The sequence below is a fragment of the Hyperolius riggenbachi genome, chromosome 10, assembly GCF_040937935.1.
Source record: "Hyperolius riggenbachi isolate aHypRig1 chromosome 10, aHypRig1.pri, whole genome shotgun sequence".
In the NCBI taxonomy this organism is placed as follows: Eukaryota; Metazoa; Chordata; class Amphibia; order Anura; family Hyperoliidae; genus Hyperolius; species Hyperolius riggenbachi.
The window spans coordinates 275,070,359-275,092,400 of NC_090655.1; the positions used below are offsets into that span (position 1 = coordinate 275,070,359).

General features: G+C 49.4%; 1 protein-coding gene across 1 annotated transcript in view; it reads left to right on the forward strand.

Moving 5' to 3' along the window:
• Positions 1–22,042, forward strand: part of LOC137537219 (zinc finger protein 850-like) — a 117,311-nt gene that overhangs the window by 18,238 nt on the left and 77,031 nt on the right. The window contains exon 4 of the mRNA XM_068259319.1: positions 13,210–14,476. Coding sequence (XP_068115420.1) covers positions 13,210–14,476 — 1,267 coding nt within the window. The remainder of the gene's footprint in view (positions 1–13,209; positions 14,477–22,042) is intronic.

Genomic DNA, 22,042 nt, shown 5'->3' on the forward strand with positions numbered 1-22,042 from the left:
TCCTCCTAGCCCACTCCACCACCTAGCAAACTGGTTCCTCCTAGCCCACTCCACCACCTGGCAAACAGGCTCCTCCCAGCCCACTCCACCACTCGGCAAACAGGTTCCTCCTAGCCCACTCCACCATCCAGCAAACGGGTTCCTCCTAGCCTGCTCCACCCCCTGACAAACGGGCTCCTCCTAGCCCACTCCACCATCTGACAAACAGGCTCCTCCTAACCCACTACACCACCTGGCAAATGGGCTCCTCCTAGCCCACTCCACCTCCTGGCAAACGGGCTCCTCCTAGCCCCTCCATTACCTGGCAAACAAGCTCGTCATAGCCCCCTCCACCACCTGGCAAACAGGCTCCTCCTGGCCCCCTCCACTACCTGGCAAACAGGCTCCTCCTTGCCCCCTCCACCACCCGTCAACCAGGTCCTCCTAGCCCACTCCATCACCTGGCAAACAGGTTCCTCCTAGCCCACTTCACCACCTGGCAAACATGCTCCTCCTAGCCCACTCTACCACCTTGCAAATGGGTTCCACCTAGCCCACTCCACCACTTGGCAACCAGGTTCCTCCTTGCCCACTCCACCACCTGGTAAACGGGTTCCTCCTAGCCCACACCACCACCTGGCAAATGGGTTCCTCCTAGCCCACTCCACCACCTGGCAAACCGGTTCCTCCTAGCCCACTCCACCATCTGACAAACAGGTTCCTCCCAGCCCACTCCACCACCTGGCAAATGGGTTCCTCCTAGCCCACTCCAGCACCTGGAAAACGGCTTCCTCCTAGCCCACTCCACCACCTGGCAAACTGTTTTCTCCTTGCCCACTCCACTATTTGGCAAATCGGTTCCTCCTTGCCCACTCCACCATTTGGCAAACAGGCTCCTCCTAGCCCGCTCCACCACCTGACAAATGGGCTCCTCCCAGCCCACTCCACCACCTTGCAAACAGGTTCCTCCTAGCCCCCTCCACCACCTGGCAAACGGGCTCCTCCTAGCCCACTCCACCATCTGGCAAACAGGTTCCTCCTAGCTCACTTCACCACCTGGCAAACAGGCTTCTCCTAGCCCACTGCACCACCTGGCAAACAGGCTCCTCCTAGCCCACTCCACCATCTGGCAAACCGGTTCCTCCTAGCCCACTCCACCATCTGGCAAACGGGTTCCTCCTAGCCCACTCCACAACCTGGCAAACAGGCTCCTCCTAGCTCACTCCACCACCTTGCAAACAGGTTCCTCCTAGCCCCCTCCACCACCTGGCAAACGGGCTCCTCCTAGCCCACTCCACCATCTGGCAAACAGGTTCCTCCTAGCTCACTTCACCACCTGGCAAACAGGCTTCTCCTAGCCCACTGCACCACCTGACAAACAGGCTCCTCCTAGCCCACTGCACCACCTGGCAAACAGGCTTCTCCTAGCCCACTCCACCATCTGGCAAACAGGTTTCTCCTAGCCCACTCCACCATCTGGCAAACGGGTTCCTCCTACTCCACTCCACCATCTGGCAAACGGGCTCCTCCTAGCCCACTCCACCATCTGGCAAACGGGTTCCTCCTAGCCCCCTCCACCACCTGACAAATGGGCTCCTCCCAGCCCACTCCACCACCTGACAAACGAGCTTCTCCCAGCCCACTCCACCACCCGGCAAACCGGTTCCTCCTAGCCCACTCCACCACCTGGCAAACGGGCTCCTCCGAGCCCACTCCACCACCCGGCAAACAGGTTCCTCCTAGCCCACTCCACCATCCGGCAAACGGGTTCCTCCTAGCCCGCTCCACCACCTGACAAACGGGCTCCTCCTAGCCCACTCCACCATCTGGCAAACAGGCTCCTCCTAACCCACTCCACCACCTGGCAAATGGGCTCCTCCTAGCCCACTCCACCACCTGGCAAACGGGCTCCTCCTAGCCCACTGCACCACCTGGCAAACAGACTCCTCCTAGCCCACTCCACCACCTGGCAAACAGGCTCCTCCTAGCTCACTCCACCACCTTGCAAACAGGTTCCTCCTAGCCCCCTCCACCACCTGGCAAACGGGCTCCTCCTAGCCCACTCCACCATCTGGCAAACAGGTTCCTCCTAGCTCACTTCACCACCTGGCAAACAGGCTTCTCCTAGCCCACTGCACCACCTGGCAAACAGGCTCCTCCTAGCCCACTCCACCATCTGGCAAACCGGTTCCTCCTAGCCCACTCCACCATCTGGCAAACGGGTTCCTCCTACCCCACTCCACCATCTGGCAAACAGGCTCCTCCTAGCTCACTTCACCACCTGGCAAACAGGCTCCTCCTAGCCCACTGCACCACCTGGCAAACAGGCTCCTCCTAGCCCACTCCACCACCTGGCAAACAGGCTCCTCCTAGCTCACTTCACCACCTTGCAAACAGGTTCCTCCTAGCCCCCTCCACCACCTGGCAAACGGGTTCCTCCTACTCCACTCCACCATCTGGCAAATGGGTTCCTCCTAGCCCCCTCCACCACCTGACAAATGGGCTCCTCCCAGCCCACTCCACCACCTGACAAACGGGCTCCTCCCAGCCCATTCCACCACCCAGCAAACGGGTTCCTCCTAGCCCGCTCCACAACCTGGCAAAAGGGATTGTCCTAGCCCCCTCCACCACCTGGCAAACGGGCTCCTCCTAGCCCACTCCACCACCTAGCAAACTGGTTCCTCCTAGCCCACTCCACCACCTGGCAAACAGGCTCCTCCCAGCCCACTCCACCACTCGGCAAACAGGTTCCTCCTAGCCCACTCCACCATCCAGCAAACGGGTTCCTCCTAGCCTGCTCCACCCCCTGACAAACGGGCTCCTCCTAGCCCACTCCACCATCTGACAAACAGGCTCCTCCTAACCCACTACACCACCTGGCAAATGGGCTCCTCCTAGCCCACTCCACCTCCTGGCAAACGGGCTCCTCCTAGCCCCTCCATTACCTGGCAAACAAGCTCGTCATAGCCCCCTCCACCACCTGGCAAACAGGCTCCTCCTGGCCCCCTCCACTACCTGGCAAACAGGCTCCTCCTTGCCCCCTCCACCACCCGTCAACCAGGTCCTCCTAGCCCACTCCATCACCTGGCAAACAGGTTCCTCCTAGCCCACTTCACCACCTGGCAAACATGCTCCTCCTAGCCCACTCTACCACCTTGCAAATGGGTTCCACCTAGCCCACTCCACCACTTGGCAACCAGGTTCCTCCTTGCCCACTCCACCACCTGGTAAACGGGTTCCTCCTAGCCCACACCACCACCTGGCAAATGGGTTCCTCCTAGCCCACTCCACCACCTGGCAAACCGGTTCCTCCTAGCCCACTCCACCATCTGACAAACAGGTTCCTCCCAGCCCACTCCACCACCTGGCAAATGGGTTCCTCCTAGCCCACTCCAGCACCTGGAAAACGGCTTCCTCCTAGCCCACTCCACCACCTGGCAAACTGTTTTCTCCTTGCCCACTCCACTATTTGGCAAATCGGTTCCTCCTTGCCCACTCCACCATTTGGCAAACAGGCTCCTCCTAGCCCACTCCACCACCTGGCAACTGGGCTCCTCCTAGCCCACTCCATCACCTGGCAAACAGGCTCCTCCTAGTCCACTCCACCATCTGGCAAACGGGTTCCCCCTAGTCCACTCCAGAACCTGGCAAACAGGCTCCTCCTAGCCCACTCCACCACCTGGCAAATGGGCTCCTCCTTGCCCACTCCACCATTTGGCAAACAGGCTCCTCCTAGCCCACTCCACCACCTGGCAACTGGGCTCCTCCTAGCCCACTCCAGCACCTGGCAAACAGGCTCCTCCTAGTCCACTCCACCACCTGGCAAACAGGCTCCTCCTAGCGCACTCCACCACCTGGCAAACAGGCTCTTCCTAGCCCACTCCACCTCCTGGCAAACAGGCTCCTCCTAGCCCACTCCACCACCTGGCAAACAGGCTCCTCCTAGTCCACTCCACCACCTGGCAAACGGGTTCCCCCTAGTCCACTCCAGCACCTGGCAAAGGCTTAATCCTAGCCCACTGCACCACCTGGCAAAATATGCGGCATATATTTTATAGGGCATTCCTCAAGCCAAATAAATTTTTTCTTGTTTAATGCCCTAATTCCCTATAAACTAAACAAGCCGCGCCCACAGCTCCTTCAGCACCAAGGCATTCTGAGTCCCATGTAGCTCTGAGTCCCATGTTTTCATCTTGGATCCACTTTAAGTAAGGGCAAAGTGAAGGGCATAATATTGGCGTTGCAGTGCGGGCGGCGCACCACAACGGGCGGCACACCCGGTGTAAGGGGTGGTTGGTGGTAAATGCTATCAATGATCTTATGTTTCATGTTTAATAAAATTAATTTCAATGTTTACATGGTGTGTTCAATAAAAACATGGAAACATTGAATTACGTGTGTGGTATTAGTTTAAGCAGACTGTGATTGTCTATTGTTGTGATTTAGATGAAGATCGGATCACATTTTATGACCACTTTGTGCAGAAATCGATATCATTCCAAAGGGTTCACCTACTTTCTATTGCTACTGTTTATTAAAATACATAAATAAAAATCACCCATTAATTTTAACCCCTTATTTCCCCATCCCCTATAGTTACCAAGATAAAACACTTGTTAAAAAAAGTGACAGCATTAAAAAAATTCCATATCCTTAGGCTTTTTTTTAATATGTATGTCATAAGGGTATAGAAAATGTGGGCTTGCAATTATTGATTTAGTATAAAGAAATATAAAATGGAAAAAACATACCTTTATTTCCAAATAAAATATTGTACTAGGAACATAATTTAAATCTTGTAATAACTGGGACAAAAGGGCAAATAAAATGTGTGAGTTTTATCTACTGTAGCATTTTTTTTTCTTCTTATGCCCTTTAAAGTGCATATAAAATAAAATAATTTTTAGCAAAAAGTACCACCCAAGGAAAGTCTAATTTGTGGTGGAAAAAAAACAACATATAGATCATTTTGGTGAGGTAAGTAGCAGAAAAGTTATAGGTGAATGAATGGGAAGAGCGTGAGGTGTAAAAATTGCTCTGGCTTTTAAGAGGACAAAACCAAAAAGTGGTAATACTGACAGATTATGTGACATTTAGATTGCACACACGTGGACTTACTTTCCCTACATATGTGACTTGTGAAGATAATTGGTTGCACCAGGACTTTTTCGGCAACAAGGAAGGGATCCGCAGACTTTAGATGAGTTCATAAAGAGCCAGATAACTTTATTGCCAAAATCCAAAAAAAGACATAGACATCCACAGGATCTGATGCGTGTCAGGCTCATGTGTCGGGCTCAATATGTGCCCTTAGTCATAGTTTCATAGGAAGCTATGACTAAGGGCACATATTGAGTCTGACACGCATCAGTTTGATCCTATGGATGTCTATGTCTTTTTTTTTGGATTTTAGCAATAAAGTTATCCAGCTTTTTTACGAACTCATCTGAATTCTGTGGATCCCTTCCTTGTTGCTTAGGATGGTTTGGCTTACCCAGATCCAGCACCAGTGAGTACGCCTGAGGGGGATACAGAGCTGATGGATTCCCTCGACTTGTTAGGACTTTTTAGGGGCAATTGTCAGGGTTTTTAAAATATATTTCCTGTATAATAAATCACCTGCGTCTCTGCGTCCTCCAGTGTCCCTGTGTCCCTGCTTCCAGAACAGACAGTTTGTTGTCTGTGAACCTCATTGGATTGTGGGAAATAACAGCTTTTCCCAACAAGTAACATCTCCCTGTATGCATGTACTTTGGACAGCTGTGGGGGACGGGCGGGTACAAAACCCGGGGGGTGAATACCTTTGCAAGGTACTGTACATTAGGCCTGAATGATTTTAGGAAAATATTGAATCGCACGATTTCTGACAGAAATTGTGATTTTGATTCAATTCACAATTTTCAATACACAACAAAGCATCAGCACACTGGTGGTGAGTATGAGTTCCCCCAGTATAGTTAGCCATATATAGGTGCCCCAGTATAGTTTAGCCAGCTATAGGTGCCCCAGTAAAGGTTAGCTAACTATAGGTGCCCCAGTATAAGTGAGCCAGCTATAGGTGTTGTGGTACAGGTTAGCCTGTTTAGGTACCACAGGTTAGCCAGTGTATAGGTGCCACAGTACAGGTTAGCCAGTGTATAGGTGCCGCTCTACAGGTTAGCCAGTGTATAGGTGCCGCTCTACAGGTTAGCCAGTGTATAGGTGCCGCTCTACAGGTTAGCCAGTGTATAGGTGCCGCACTACAGGTTAGCCAGTAAAGGTGCCGCACTACAGGTTAGACAGTATAGGTGCCGCTGTACAGGTTAGCCAGTGTATAGGTGCCGCACTACAGGTTAGCCAGTATAGGTGCCGCAGTACAGGTTAGCCAGTATAGGTGCCGCTGTACAGGTTAGCCAGTGTATAGGTGCCGCACTACAGGTTAGCCAGTATAGGTGCCGCTGTACAGGTTAGCCAGTGTATAGGTGCTGCACTACAGGTTAGCCAGTGTATAGGTGCCGCACTACAGGTTAGCCAGTATAGGTGCCGCAGTACAGGTTAGCCAGTGTATAGGTGCCGCAGTACAGGTTAGCCAGTGTATAGGTGCCGCAGTACAGGTTAGCCAGTGTATAGGTGCCGCAGTACAGGTTAGCCAGTGTGTAGGTGCCACAGTACAGGTTAGCCAGTGTATATTTGCCGCAGTACAGGTTAGCCAGTGTATAGGTGCCGCAGTACAGGTTAGCCAGTGTATAGGTGCCGCAGTACAGGTTAGCCAGTGTATATTTGCCGCAGTACAGGTTAGCCAGTGTATAGGTGCCGCAGTACAGGTTAGCCAGTGTATAGGTGCCGCAGTACAGGTTAGCCAGTGTATAGGTGCCGCAGTACAGGTTAGCCAGTGTATAGGTGCCGCAGTACAGGTTAGCCAGTGTATAGGTGTTGCAGTATAGGTTAGCCAGTGTATAGGTGGCGCAGTACAGGTTAGCCAGTGTATAGGTGCCGCAGTACAGGTTAGCCAGTATAGGTGCCGCACTACAGGTTAGCAAGTATAGGTGCCGCAGTACAGATTAGCCAGTGTATAGGTGCCGCAGTACAGGTTAGGCAGTGTATAGGTGCCGCAGTACAGGTTAGTCAGTATAGGTGCCGCACTACAGGTTAGCCAGTGTATAGGTGCCGCAGTACAGGTTAGCCAGTGTTTAGGTGCCGCACTACAGGTTAGCCAGTATAGGTGCCGCAGTACAGGTTAGCCAGTGTATAGGTGCCGCACTACATGTTAGTCAGTATAGGTGCCGCACTACAGGTTAGCCAGTGTATAGGTGCCACAGTACAGGTTAGCCAGTGTATAGGTGCCACAGTACAGGTTAGCCAGCTATAGGTGTTGTGGTACAGGTTAGCCTGTTTAGGTACCGCAGGTTAGCCAGTGCATAGGTGCCACAGTACAGGTTAGCCAGTGTATAGGTGCCGCACTACAGGTTAGCCAGTATAGGTGCCGCTGTACAGGTTAGCCAGTGTATAGGTGCTGCACTACAGGTTAGCCAGTATAGGTGCCGCAGTACAGGTTAGCCAGTATAGGTGCCGCAGTACAGGTTAGCCAGTGTATAGGTGCCACAGTACAGGTTAGCCAGTGTATAGGTGCCGCAGTACAGGTTAGCCAGTATAGGTGCCACAGTACAGGTTAGCCAGTGTATAGATGCCGCAGTACAGGTTAGCCAGTGTATAGGTGCCGCAGTACAGGTTAGCCAGTGTATAGGTGCCGCTCTACAGGTTAGCCAGTGTATAGGTGCCGCACTACAGGTTAGCCAGTAAAGGTGCCACACTACAGGTTAGACAGTATAGGTGCCGCTGTACAGGTTAGCCAGTGTATAGGTGCCGCACTACAGGTTAGCCAGTATAGGTGCCGCAGTACAGGTTAGCCAGTATAGGTGCCGCTGTACAGGTTAGCCAGTGTATAGGTGCCGCACTACAGGTTAGCCAGTATAGGTGCCGCTGTACAGGTTAGCCAGTGTATAGGTGCTGCACTACAGGTTAGCCAGTGTATAGGTGCCGCACTACAGGTTAGCCAGTATAGGTGCCGCAGTACAGGTTAGCCAGTGTATAGGTGCCGCAGTACAGGTTAGCCAGTGTATAGGTGCCGCAGTACAGGTTAGCCAGTGTATAGGTGCCGCAGTACAGGTTAGCCAGTGTGTAGGTGCCACAGTACAGGTTAGCCAGTGTATATTTGCCGCAGTACAGGTTAGCCAGTGTATAGGTGCCGCAGTACAGGTTAGCCAGTGTATAGGTGCCGCAGTACAGGTTAGCCAGTGTATATTTGCCGCAGTACAGGTTAGCCAGTGTATAGGTGCCGCAGTACAGGTTAGCCAGTGTATAGGTGCCGCAGTACAGGTTAGCCAGTGTATAGGTGCCGCAGTACAGGTTAGCCAGTGTATAGGTGCCGCAGTACAGGTTAGCCAGTGTATAGGTGTTGCAGTATAGGTTAGCCAGTGTATAGGTGGCGCAGTACAGGTTAGCCAGTGTATAGGTGCCGCAGTACAGGTTAGCCAGTATAGGTGCCGCACTACAGGTTAGCAAGTATAGGTGCCGCAGTACAGGTTAGCCAGTGTATAGGTGCCGCAGTACAGGTTAGGCAGTGTATAGGTGCCGCAGTACAGGTTAGTCAGTATAGGTGCCGCACTACAGGTTAGCCAGTGTATAGGTGCCGCAGTACAGGTTAGCCAGTGTTTAGGTGCCGCACTACAGGTTAGCCAGTATAGGTGCCGCAGTACAGGTTAGCCAGTGTATAGGTGCCGCACTACATGTTAGTCAGTATAGGTGCCGCACTACATGTTAGTCAGTATAGGTGCCGCACTACAGGTTAGCCAGTGTATAGGTGCCACAGTACAGGTTAGCCAGTGTATAGGTGCCACAGTACAGGTTAGCCAGTGTATAGGTGCCGCACTACAGGTTAGCCAGTATAGGTGCCGCTGTACAGGTTAGCCAGTGTATAGGTGCTGCACTACAGGTTAGCCAGTATAGGTGCCGCAGTACAGGTTAGCCAGTATAGGTGCCGCAGTACAGGTTAGCCAGTGTATAGGTGCCGCAGTACAGGTTAGCCAGTGTATAGGTGCAACACTACAGGTTAGCCAGTGTATAGGTGCCGCAGTACAGGTTAGCCAGTATAGGTGCCACAGTACAGGTTAGCCAGTGTATAGATGCCGCAGTACAGGTTAGCCAGTGTATAGGTGCCGCAGTACAGGTTAGCCAGTGTATAGGTGCCGCAGTACAGGTTAGCCAGTGTATAGGTGCCGCACTACAGGTTAGCCAGTATAGGTGCCGCAGTACAGGTTAGCCAGTGTATAGGTGCCGCACTACAGGTTAGCCAGTATAGGTGCCGCACTACAGGTTAGCCAGTATAGGTGCTGCAGTACAGGTTAGCCAGTGTATAGGTGCTGCACTACAGGTTAGCCAGTTTATAGGTGCCGCAGTAAAAGTTAGCCAGTGTATAGGTGCCGCAGTACAGGTTAGCCAGTGTATAGGTGCCACAGTACAGGTTAGCCAGTGTATAGGTGCCACAGTACAGGTTAGCCAGTGTATAGGTGCCGCACTACAGGTTAGCCAGTGTATAGGTGCCGCAGTACAGGTTAGCCAGTGTATAGGTGCCACAGTACAGGTTAGCCAGTGTATAGGTGCCGCACTACAGGTTAGCCAGTGTATAGGTGCCGCAGTACAGGTTAGCCAGTGTGTAGGTGCCACAGTACAGGTTAGCCAGTGTATATTTGCCGCAGTACAGGTTAGCCAGTGTATAGGTGCCGCAGTACAGGTTAGCCAGTGTATAGGTGCCGCACTACAGGTTAGCCAGTATAGGTGCCGCACTACAGGTTAGACAGTAAAGGTGCCGCACTACAGGTTAGACAGTATAGGTGCCGCAGTACAGGTTAGCCAGTGTATAGGTGCCGCAGTACAGGTTAGCCAGTGTATAGGTGCCGCTGTACAGGTTAGCCAGTGTATAGGTGCCGCTGTACAGGTTAGCCAGTGTATAGGTGCCGCACTACAGGTTAGCCAGTGTATAGGTGCCACAGTACAGGTTAGCCAGTATAGGTGCCGCACTACAGGTTAGCCAGTATAGGTGCCGCAGTACAGGTTAGCCAGTATAGGTGCCGCAGTACAGGTTAGCCAGTGTATAGGTGCCGCAGTACAGGTTAGCCAGTATAGGTACCGCTGTACAGGTTAGCCAGTGTATAGGTGCCGCACTACAGGTTAGCCAGTATAGGTGCCGCTGTACAGGTTAGCCAGTGTATAGGTGCCGCACTACAGGTTAGCCAGTGTATAGGTGCCGCAGTACAGGTTAGCCAGTGTATAGGTGCTGCACTACAGGTTAGCCAGTGTATAGGTGCCGCACTACAGGTTAGCCAGTGTATAGGTGCCGCAGTACAGGTTAGCCAGTGTATATTTGCCGCAGTACAGGTTAGCCAGTGTATAGGTGCCGCAGTACAGGTTAGCCAGTGTATAGGTGCCGCTCTACAGGTTAGCCAGTGTATAGGTGCCGCAGTACAGGTTAGCCAGTGTATAGGTGCCGCAGTACAGGTTAGCCAGTGTATAGGTGCCGCAGTACAGGTTAGCCAGTGTATAGGTGTTGCAGTATAGGTTAGCCAGTGTATATGTGGCGCAGTACAGGTTAGCCAGTGTATAGGTGCCGCAGTACAGGTTAGCCAGTGTATAGGTGCCGCACTACAGGTTAGCCAGTATAGGTGCCGCTGTACAGGTTAGCCAGTGTATAGGTGCTGCACTACAGGTTAGCCAGTATAGGTGCCGCAGTACAGGTTAGCCAGTATAGGTGCCGCAGTACAGGTTAGCCAGTGTATAGGTGCCACAGTACAGGTTAGCCAGTGTATAGGTGCCGCAGTACAGGTTAGCCAGTATAGGTGCCACAGTACAGGTTAGCCAGTGTATAGATGCCGCAGTACAGGTTAGCCAGTGTATAGGTGCCGCAGTACAGGTTAGCCAGTGTATAGGTGCCGCAGTACAGGTTAGCCAGTGTATAGGTGCCGCACTACAGGTTAGCCAGTATAGGTGCCGCAGTACAGGTTAGCCAGTGTATAGGTGCCGCAGTACAGGTTAGCCAGTGTATAGGTGCCGCACTACAGGTTAGCCAGTATAGGTGCTGCAGTACAGGTTAGCCAGTGTATAGGTGCTGCACTACAGGTTAGCCAGTTTATAGGTGCCGCAGTAAAAGTTAGCCAGTGTATAGGTGCCGCAGTACAGGTTAGCCAGTGTATAGGTGCCACAGTACAGGTTAGCCAGTGTATAGGTGCCACAGTACAGGTTAGCCAGTGTATAGGTGCCGCACTACAGGTTAGCCAGTGTATAGGTGCCACAGTACAGGTTAGCCAGTGTATACGTGCCGCACTACAGGTTAGCCAGTGTATAGGTGCCGCAGTACAGGTTAGCCAGTGTGTAGGTGCCACAGTACAGGTTAGCCAGTGTATATTTGCCGCAGTACAGGTTAGCCAGTGTATAGGTGCCGCAGTACAGGTTAGCCAGTGTATAGGTGCCGCAGTACAGGTTAGCCAGTGTATAGGTGCCGCACTACAGGTTAGCCAGTATAGGTGCCGCAGTACAGGTTAGCCAGTGTATAGGTGCCGCACTACAGGTTAGCCAGTATAGGTGCCGCAGTACAGGTTAGCCAGGGTATAGGTGCCGCAGTACAGGTTAGCCAGTGTATAGGTGCCGCAGTACAGGTTAGCCAGTGTATAGGTGCCGCAGTACAGGTTAGCCAGTGTATAGGTGCCGCAGTATAGGTTAGCCAGTGTATAGGTGGCGCAGTACAGGTTAGCCAGTGTATAGGTGCCGCAGTACAGGTTAGCCAGTATAGGTGCCGCACTACAGGTTAGCCAGTGTATAGGTGCCGCAGTACAGGTTAGTCAGTGTATAGGTGCCGCAGTACAGGTTAGCCAGTGTATAGGTGCCGCAGTACAGGTTAGTCAGTATAGGTGCCGCACTACAGGTTAGCCAGTGTATAGGTGCCACAGTACAGGTTAGCCAGTGTATAGGTGCCACAGTACAGGTTAGCCAGTATAGGTTAGCCAGTATAGGTGCCGCAGTACAGGTTAGCCAGTATAGGTGCCACAGTACAGGTTAGCCAGTATAGGTGCTGCAGTACAGGTTAGCCAGTATAGGTGCCGCAGTACAGGTTAGCCAGTATAGGTGCTGCAGTACAGGTTAGCCAGTATAGGTGCTGCAGTACAGGTTAGCCAGTATAGGTGCCGCAGTACAGGTTAGCCATCCTGATCCCCTTTAGTGTATATAACCAGATCCCCCCCCCCACACACACACACACACCTTTAGAGTATATATAGGCAGATCACCCTTTAGTGTATATGTAGCCAGATCCCCCCCTTTAGTGTATATAGGCACCCCCCCCCCCCCTGTATATAGCCAGATCCCTCCTTTAGTATAGGCAGATCTCCCACTTTAGCTTATATTGTCAGATCCCCCTTTAGTATAGGCAGATACACTCCCCCTCCTCCCTTTAGCAGATCCCCCTCACCGCTGGTACCTACTCCTCTCCTGGCCCCCTCCTCCAGCAAGTTCTGATCCCATTCGGCTTCACCACATTAGGTTGCCGCGTGGTGAGCCGCGGTGAACAGGCAGCAAGTGTTGCCTGGTAATGGTGGCTTCCAGGAAGTGATGTCACACTTCCTGGTTCAGGCCCCGCGATACTGGGCAACACTCGCTGCCTGTTCGCCACGGCTCACCGCCAAATGGGATCAGAACTTGCTGGAGGAGGGAGCCAGGAGAGAAGGAGGGGGCTGGGAGAGGAGTAGGTTCCAGTGGCGGCAAAAATCGCCACAAAACTGCCATCTGAAGATCGTCAAGCCCCTGATCACGATTTTCGGTTTTAAACTGAAAATCGTTCAGCCCTGTACATGAAAAGCTACCCTGGAGTTCAGACACCATAGCTACATAAAGCTACATACATTTTTCATGCAAGGCAAAGTAATAGTCATGTGATTGGCCACCTGTAATAGGCACAGCTTTCTGCAGTTTCCTGTCAGGCTGATCACTAGTGATGCTCAGTGACATGCCAAAAACTCTGAGATGGTGTAAATTGTATGCTAATTATATACAAAGCTATGCAGCTGCTGCATTTGGTCCATTTCTAATCTGCATAAACTTTGTATCAACTTGGACTTCTCAGCAGCTCACTGACCATCCCTAATGATAATTGTTCCTCCCCTCAGAATTCTCTAACAGGAAGTGATGATGTTTCTCTATTTGCAGCGCGGAGTCCCGGCATCAGGAACCTCTCAGAGACTCGTCTCTCTGTATCCACAGACTGTACAACGGATGATGATGTCACTGGACAAGAGTCTCCTGCAGATATCCTGGTGACCCCAAATATTCCCCCAGACTCCCCTCATCTGTCTAACCCCGAGGGGCCTCATACCCAGCACAGCTCTCCACCTGCTGGAGGGTCTTATTCCTGTTCTACGTGTGGGAAATGTTTTTTTTGGAAATCACATCTTGTCAGACATGAGAGATCTCACAGTTGTGATAAGCCCTATTCATGTGCTGAGTGTGGGAAATGTTTTGTTCAGAAATCAAACCTTCTCACTCATGAGAGATCTCACACTGACGCAAAGCCCTATTCATGTGCTGAATGTGGGAAATGTTTTGTTCAGAAATCAAACCTTGTCAAACATCAGAGAACTCACACTGGTAAGAAGCCTTATTCATGTGCTGAGTGTGGGAAATGTTTTGGACAGAAATCTCAGCTTGTCATACATGAGAGATCTCACACAGGTGAGAAACCGTATTCATGTGCTGAGTGTGGGAAATGTTTTGTCCGCAAATCAAATCTTACCAGTCATGAGAAATCCCACAGTGTTGAGAAGCCCTATTCATGTGCTGAGTGTGGGAAACATTTTGGACATCAATCCCAGCTTGCTAGTCATGAGAAATGTCACACTGGTGAGAAGCCCTATTCATGTTCTGAGTGTGGGAAATGTTTTGTACAGAAATCAAATCTTATCAGTCATAAGAGATTTCACACTGGTGAGAAGCCTTATTCATGTGCTGAGTGTGGGAAATGTTTTGTTCAAAAATCAAATCTTATCAGTCACGAGAGATCTCACACTGGTGAGAAGCCCTATTCATGCAGTGAGTGTGGGAAATGTTTTGCATATAAATCACACCTTGTCATTCATGAGAGATTGCATACTGGTGAGATGCCCTATTCATGTGCTGAGTGTGGGAAATGTTTTATTCGTAAATCATATCTTATCAGTCATGAGAGATATCATCACACTGGGGAGAAGCCCTATTCATGTTCTGAGTGTGGGAAATGTTTTGTTCGGAATTCAGACCTTGTAAATCATGAGAGATCTCACACTGGAGTGAAACCCTATTCATGTGCCGAGTGTGGGAAATGTTTTCAACAGAAATCAAGTCTAGTTACTCATAAGAGATCTCACACTGGCGAGAAGCCTTATTCCTGTACTGAGTGTGGGAAATGCTTTGCACGTAAATCTCTTCTTGTCGGACATTTGTGTTGAGTGTGGGAAATGTTTTGGCCATAAGTGTTTATACAATGTTTCCTTTATTTCTTGCAAAGTGCATATGGAGGCATTTTTACACGGAATCCTGAAGACTCCTTCATTGGTTTGTAAAGTATTAAAATCTCTGGACTGAGGTGATGTGAAGATGAATATCAAGAATGAACCAAATGTTCGCAACTGATTACATTAACGGGGAACTTCAGCCTAAACAAACATCCTTTAATTAAGTTACATTAGTTATGTTAATTAAAATAGATAGGTAATATAATCTCTTACCCACCCTGTTTTAAAAGAACAGGCAAATGTTTGTAATTTCATGGGGGCAGCCATCTTTTTGGTGGAAAGGAGGTGACAAGGGAGCATGAGACACAGTTCCAACTGTCCTGTGTCCTGAGCACCTCTCCCAGCTGTGCGCACTAGGCTTCAAATCTCTAATGCAAATTAAAAAAAAAAAAGTTTGCACCAAAACAGCAGAAGAAGAACAACAACTTCAGAAATCCCATCATGCTTTGCACAGCATCAGGGGAAAACTGCCCGGGCAGTTTTCTTCCGTGCAGCTAAAAATGAGGCTTGTATAAGAGAAACAAAGTTCTGATGCTGTGAAACTGTTAAAGAAACACCAGGCCTTTTCAGTGCTGCTGAGTCGATTTTTAGTCTGGAGGTTCACTTTAATGGCAAGCAAACGTCTAATACTGAGACATGCCCACAACACTCCTTTAGCCATTCCCCAATTTTAAATACTCCATGTCTCCCTCGTAAATACCATTTTCTGGTCTTTACTGGTCCCCTATACAGTTTCCTGTGTCTAGTGTATTCCATCTGCCCCCCCCCCCCATTGGCTTCCCTAGTAGTCTAGCAACCCATCACCCCATCCCCAGTGCCATCCCTGGTGGTCATGTGCCTACCTGTGTACCTTATGTGCCCCCTGTGCTGCCTCCTTCTCCAGGGCCTGCTGATTAGCATTATGCTCATAGCTCCCAACTGTCCCTCTTTCAGGACTGATGTACAGATCTGTGTAATTATATGTATTTTTCTACTGAAAATGTGTTTCATTCTACTCTCAATGTTATTTCTATCACTTGAATTGATATACAGTGTATTTCTTATTTTAAAATGTTAAAATGAAGTAGAGCTAAGGATGATAGAGAAGGCCAGTGTGTCCAGTCCCCGTACCTCTCCATGTTTCCCTTTTCCTCTTTTTCTTCCTCCTCTTTTTCTTTTTCTTATTCTTTTATCTCCAGTTTAAAAGACACCCGAGGCGAAAATAAACGAATTAACTAAACGATTGTATCTATCTTCCTTCTCCTAAAAATGACTTTTTAAGATATTCCACAGTTTTATTTTATGTTTAAATCTACTTTTTAACTTTTAACTGTGTTATTGTTTTTTCTCAATGACACATTCATTGAAGCATGCCAGAGCTAAAATCTATGAACTATTGACCCTTTGTAGCTCTTTCCTGCTCTCAGAAGCCATTTTCTGCTAGGAAAGTGCTTTATTGTTGGAATTTCTTATCAGTGAGGGTCACACTGTAGTCACTTCCTGTCTGAGTCAGGACTGAGTCAGCCACTTACATACCTGATATTTAACTATTTCAGACAGAGAAAGAAAAAAAGGAACACAGCATAGTTATTTGTGTGCTAGGCACTGTACATACCCATGTCTATCTCATCATGTCACACGTCACCTTGGGTATCCTTTAAGAGATGTGCTATATCATACAGGTGCCTGCTGCAGCTAGATTAATGTGTTGCATTTCCTTTGTGACCGCAATGTATGTTGTATGTATAGTTTGTTCTCATTCTCACTATGTGATTGCATATCTGGTATTTGTTGTTATACTTCTTTTAATAAAAATAGATTTCACATGAGAAGACCAGTGTGGTTTGAATTATAAAACTGTGTCTTTTGCTTCTGAATTCTTTGTAGTATGCAAGTGAAGGGGTGTGCCGGGAGGTGTGGTTAGATGTGGCAGGGGTGTGTCTTAATGTGTACCTCTTTTCTTAGGTCAAAACATTGGGAGGTGTTATGAGATGGTGGCACAATGCAGCCGTACAGCATGTGAAAGCAGAGGGGAGCTCAGAGCAGCACATGAGCAGGAATTTCATGGGACGAGAGACAGCTGTAGTGCGGGTGTGACTTTCAGCTCCAGCAGCTCTTGCTGCTCTCACCCTTCACTTTCTGCATGGCTGCACTGTAACACGATCCTGCTGCTGTGCAACACACATCACTTCACTGCCCAGTGCCCGGGCTTCCTGGCAGTTATCTGTGCACAGTCACTGATCCCTGCTATATGCAGACAAGCAATGTCACCTGATATCTCTGTCTTCCTCAGAACCAGCTGGCTGCCCTGATTGGTCCTCTGGGAATAAGCTTGGACCTTGTTGGTGGAGACTGCAAGTGGAATGGCAGCGATTGTCCCTCCTACAGGAGTGTAGGACTGAGTGAATACACTACAAACTTTACTGGCCTCTGAGCGCAGGAACTTACCCACACATGTCCCTTGAATGTTTGGCTGATCAGGAGAGAACCTGGAGGCTGCAGCATCTATAATGTATTCAAATGGCCAAACCGGGACACTGAACAACAGGAAATTCCTCCCAACCTGGACAGTCCCGGTGACAGCGGGATAATTGGGAGGTATGGGCCAGAAAACCAGAAAACTGTATAAGGGGATAGGCTACCACTAGAAACCAGGAAACTGTAATGGTGGGACGGGTGCCACTAAGGGCTATTACACCACCTGGTGACAAGGTGGGATGGGGGAACTGCTAGACTGCCAGGGAATATTGTGGGGATGGTGGATCACTAGATAAACAGGGAATGCTATGGTTAAGGGCCACTAGACTACCAGGGAATACTGTGGGGAATGGGGGGAGGGGATCTAGGCTAGACTACCAGATGATACTGTGGGGCAATGGAGCGACCACTAGACTACCATGGAATACTTAAAGAGAGAGCAGTGAATGCTACACTACTATGAACACCATAAGGGGACCCCATTAGACTGCCATAGAATACCGTGGAGGACCACTAGACTACCAGGGGACACTGGAAGTATGGAGAGAATGTTAGACTCCCAGGGAATACTGTGGGTGATGGGGGGACCACTAGACTACCAATAAATACTGTGGGGGATGGGGGGACCACTAGACTACCAATAAATACTGTGGGGGATGGGGGGACCACTTAGACTACCAGGGAATACTGTGGGGGGTGTGGGGGACACTAGACAAACAGGGAATACTGTAGGGGATGGGGGGACCACTAGACTACCAGGGAATACTGTGGGGGAAGGTGGCAACTAGACTACCAGGGATTACTGTGGGGGATGGGGGGACTAGGCATGGGGGGGGGTGGAATGGAGGCCACACGGAGGCATGTCCTTCAGATATGAACATGCCTCTGTGTCCCTTTTTTATATCTAAAAACTGCCTCGGGTGCACTTTAAGGCAGGTTTAAACTATCCACCAAACTAGCTTGGCAATGCAGCTCCACCCCATCCCATCCAGACTCCTCCTCCACATGTGGCTGTGTGTAGAAATTCAGCACAGCAGCCCCGCCCCATCCCACCTAGACTCCTCCTCCTCCACATGTGGCTTTATGCAGAAGCACAGCTCAGCACAGCAGCTTGATAGATTCAGCTGAAAAAAAAAATGACCACACCCACAAATTAGCTCCACTTACAACCGCTTCTAAAACTGTGTTGCTGACTCCTCCCCCGTCCATCAAAAATGTTGAGTGTCCTGATCTTTTGGGCGGTTTGTTTGTGAAACATTACAAATTAGGTTGGCAACCCTGATATGGAATCAGATGCATCTGTAGATAAGGATGTTGTTCAGTGACGTATAATAAAAATCATTTATACAACAAAGAAGAGTGGGATTCGGCACCCGATGATTGTGGGGTAGAGGTACAGATAGCCAATCACCTCAACATTGCATAAAGGGCTCACCGGTCTTCACCTCCAGGTCCAGAAACATGCTTGGTGTGCTCACGGAAATCGGTTGAAAAGAGACAATCTAGCAATACAGAAAGGAAATGAGCTGAACACTTACCTAAAGTTGCTGCTTTTTATTTCTTGTGAATTGCATAAACGTACAGAAGGCATAATCCCAGTGGTGCCAGTGAAGGAGGCTTCAGGAAGGGGGAGAGAATGAATACACCTGTTTTGCATTGAAAAACCGCTTGCTCACGTGTTTGGTCCAGGCATGAGGGCGGCCATCACAAACCAGGAAGAAAAATACTCCCCGGCTCCACCCCTGTCAGATTACTGGCTGGGCATACTGCCAAGTATGACTTCATATCCTGTGTAAACAGTAGATTCAAACCTTATTGAAAAATGCATAAATTATTATTATTTATGTAGCGTTGACATCTTACAAAGCGCTGTACAGAGTATATTGTCATGTAACTGTCCCTCAGAGGGGCTCACAATCTAATCCCCACTATAGTCATATGTCTATATCAGGTATAGCATGTATCATAGTCTAGGAACAATTAACTTATCTGTATGTTTTTGGGACATGGGAGGAAACCTGGGTGCTCAGAGGAAACCCACGCAGACACGGGGAGAACATACAAACTCTGTGCAGATGGAGACCTGGCTGGGATTCAAATTGGGAATCCAGTGCTGCAAGGCGAGAGCTCTAACCACTACGCCACCGTCCTTTCTGCAATATCATGTCAAAACAATTTAGAATGTGCCAGTGTCACAGGGGGCTGAAACTCAAAAAACAGTATATAAAGTGGAGAAAAGAAACTTCATTCAGCAGGAGTGCCTAGACATACATCTGATGCAGATGCCAGCATCTGCGCTACCTCTAAAAATATCTTTATTTTATGCAGAGAAACCAATTTCAACCTATACGATCTGACATCATTTATATCTGAGTGTGTGTGGAGGGATTGCAAGCAAGGAACTAGTCTTCACATTCATACCTCAGTGACTGAAACACCCGCAGGGCAAGATGATACATGGACACATGGCTCTATACTTAGAAAGGCACTGAAATTGTTTAAGGGGGTGAAAGGTGGAATGGGCAATGAGGCGAGCACCAGCCATATTGTTTTTCATCTGAAACATAACCCTCTAAATAAGGGCATTGTTCCACACAACCCTACTCACAGCGATAAAGATGTGTCTACAGAAAATCTGCATAAAAATGGCAGCTCATTGCTGCACTGCACTAGGAGTACCAAATAGAGCTCAGGGTTATCAAGGCGTCACCCGCCGGGCAGCGCAGACAGTCCGTCACAACCAGGCCCTCTGCATGCGACAACAAGCCACGGGAAGAGGAACACACGCCTCCCAAAACCCCTCTGAGATACTGAATAAGCCCTCTACCTGCAGATACAACGCCTAGTACAGCCTTATCCTGTGTCTCCCACTGGCACGTCAACAAAAACAATGGCCACTACCGATCTGTGCAAACGATGTCAGACCTCGCCTATCGCACAACTATTATTAAGATGGTTCAGTTCAAATTGGCAAAGGGTAGCACCCGGCCTTCACCAGATGGCGCACACCACCAGTCACCACCGGATCACTTTAGAATTTGCCAGCATGCAATAGAGAGACATGATGCAGAGTCAAGACAGCAGAAGCCATACATAGCCTGAGTTTACCAATCGGGAACAGACTACACACCTGATCCCCTCTGTTCAGACGCAAAACATTTTAGGGGATGGGGATCTGGAAAAATAAGAAGACACTTAGGGGTCTAGACTAATAATAATAATAATAATATAATTATAAAAGGATAAATGCAGGTAAGTCCATTAAGAGAGGATGCAGTTAGCTTATTCACCACAAGATGGCGAGATCACTTCTCCCAGTTGGAACGCACAGACCGGAAAAAAAAGAAACCAAAGATAGGAAATATGAAACACAGACAGGAAAGGATGCAATACAGCGGGAGAAGTTGCAGGAAATATGGGGAACATATGGCTGGAAGAGGTAATTGTGTGATTGTTGTTATATATTGGGCAGAGCAGAGGGCGGAGACTGGGTGGACATACAGAGGAGGTCATAGTACACCTGTCAATATCCTGATCATCCCCCTTGAAGTAATTGCCATACAAGAGACTTTTATATAACTGCTGCTATAGCCATGTCCCTGCAGTGCTGGCATCTCACCTTCCTAGTAATAACTCACATCACAGAGACAGGAGAAGATATATATGGAATATAGCCATGTCCCCCCAGTGCCGGTGTGGTGAAATTTTTTGCAACTTTATCAGATTTTGCAACCGTAAATAAACAGTTTCAAATTTTTATATCTTTCAGTATAAATAAATGCAACCTTGTCAAAATATGCAACCATGGTTTCAAAATCTTATAGGTATGAGGGCAGTTACAGATTTTGCAACCCTGATGACTGGGCACCTTCAGGGCACGGTTGCAAATTCTGATAGGGTACGGTTGCAAATTCTGATGGGGTAGATTGGCACCAAGAACCTTCCCGGATTGTGCAACCCTGCTGACTGGGCACCATCTGGGCACAGTTGCAAATTCTGATAGGGTACGGTTGCAAATTCTGATGGGGTAGATTGGCACCAAGAACCTTCCCGGATTGTGCAACCCTGCTGACTGGGCACCATCTGGGCACAGTTGCAAATTCTGATAGGGTACGGTTGCAAATTCTGATGGGGTAGATTGGCACCAAGAACCTTCCCGGATTGTGCAACCCTGTTGACTGGGCACCCTCAGGGCACGGTTGCAAATTCTGATAGGGTACGGTTGCAAATTCTGATGGGGTAGATTGTCACCAAAAACCATCCCGGATTGTACACCCCTGCTGACTGGGCACCATCTGGGCACAGTTGCAAATTCTGATAGGGTACGGTTGCAAATTCTGATGGGGTAGATTGGCACCAAAAACCTTCCCGGATTGTACACCCCTGCTGACTGGGCACCATCTGGGCACAGTTGCAAATTCTGATAGGGTACGGTTGCAAATTCTGATGGGGTAGATTGGCACCAAGAACCTTCCCGGATTGTGCAACCGTTGACTGGGCACCCTCAGGGCACGGTTGCAAATTCTGATAGGGTACGGTTGCAAATTCTGATGGGGTAGATTGTCACCAAAAACCATCCCGGATTGTACACCCCTGCTGACTGGGCACCATCTGGGCACAGTTGCAAATTCTGATAGGGTACGGTTGCAAATTCTGATGGGGTAGATTGGCACCAAGAACCTTCCCGGATTGTGCAACCCTGTTGACTGGGCACCCTCAGGGCACGGTTGCAAATTCTGATGGGGTAGATTGGCACCAAGAACCTTCCCGGATTGTACACCCCTGCTGACTGGGCACCATCTGGGCACAGTTGCAAATTCTGATAGGGTACGGTTGCAAATTCTGATGGGGTAGATTGGCACCAAGAACCTTCCCGGATTGTGCAACCCTGTTGACTGGGCACCCTCAGGGCACGGTTGCAAATTCTGATGGGGTAGATTGGCACCAAGAACCTTCCCGGATTGTACACCCCTGCTGACTGGGCACCATCTGGGCACAGTTGCAAATTCTGATGGGGTAGATTGGCACCAAAAACC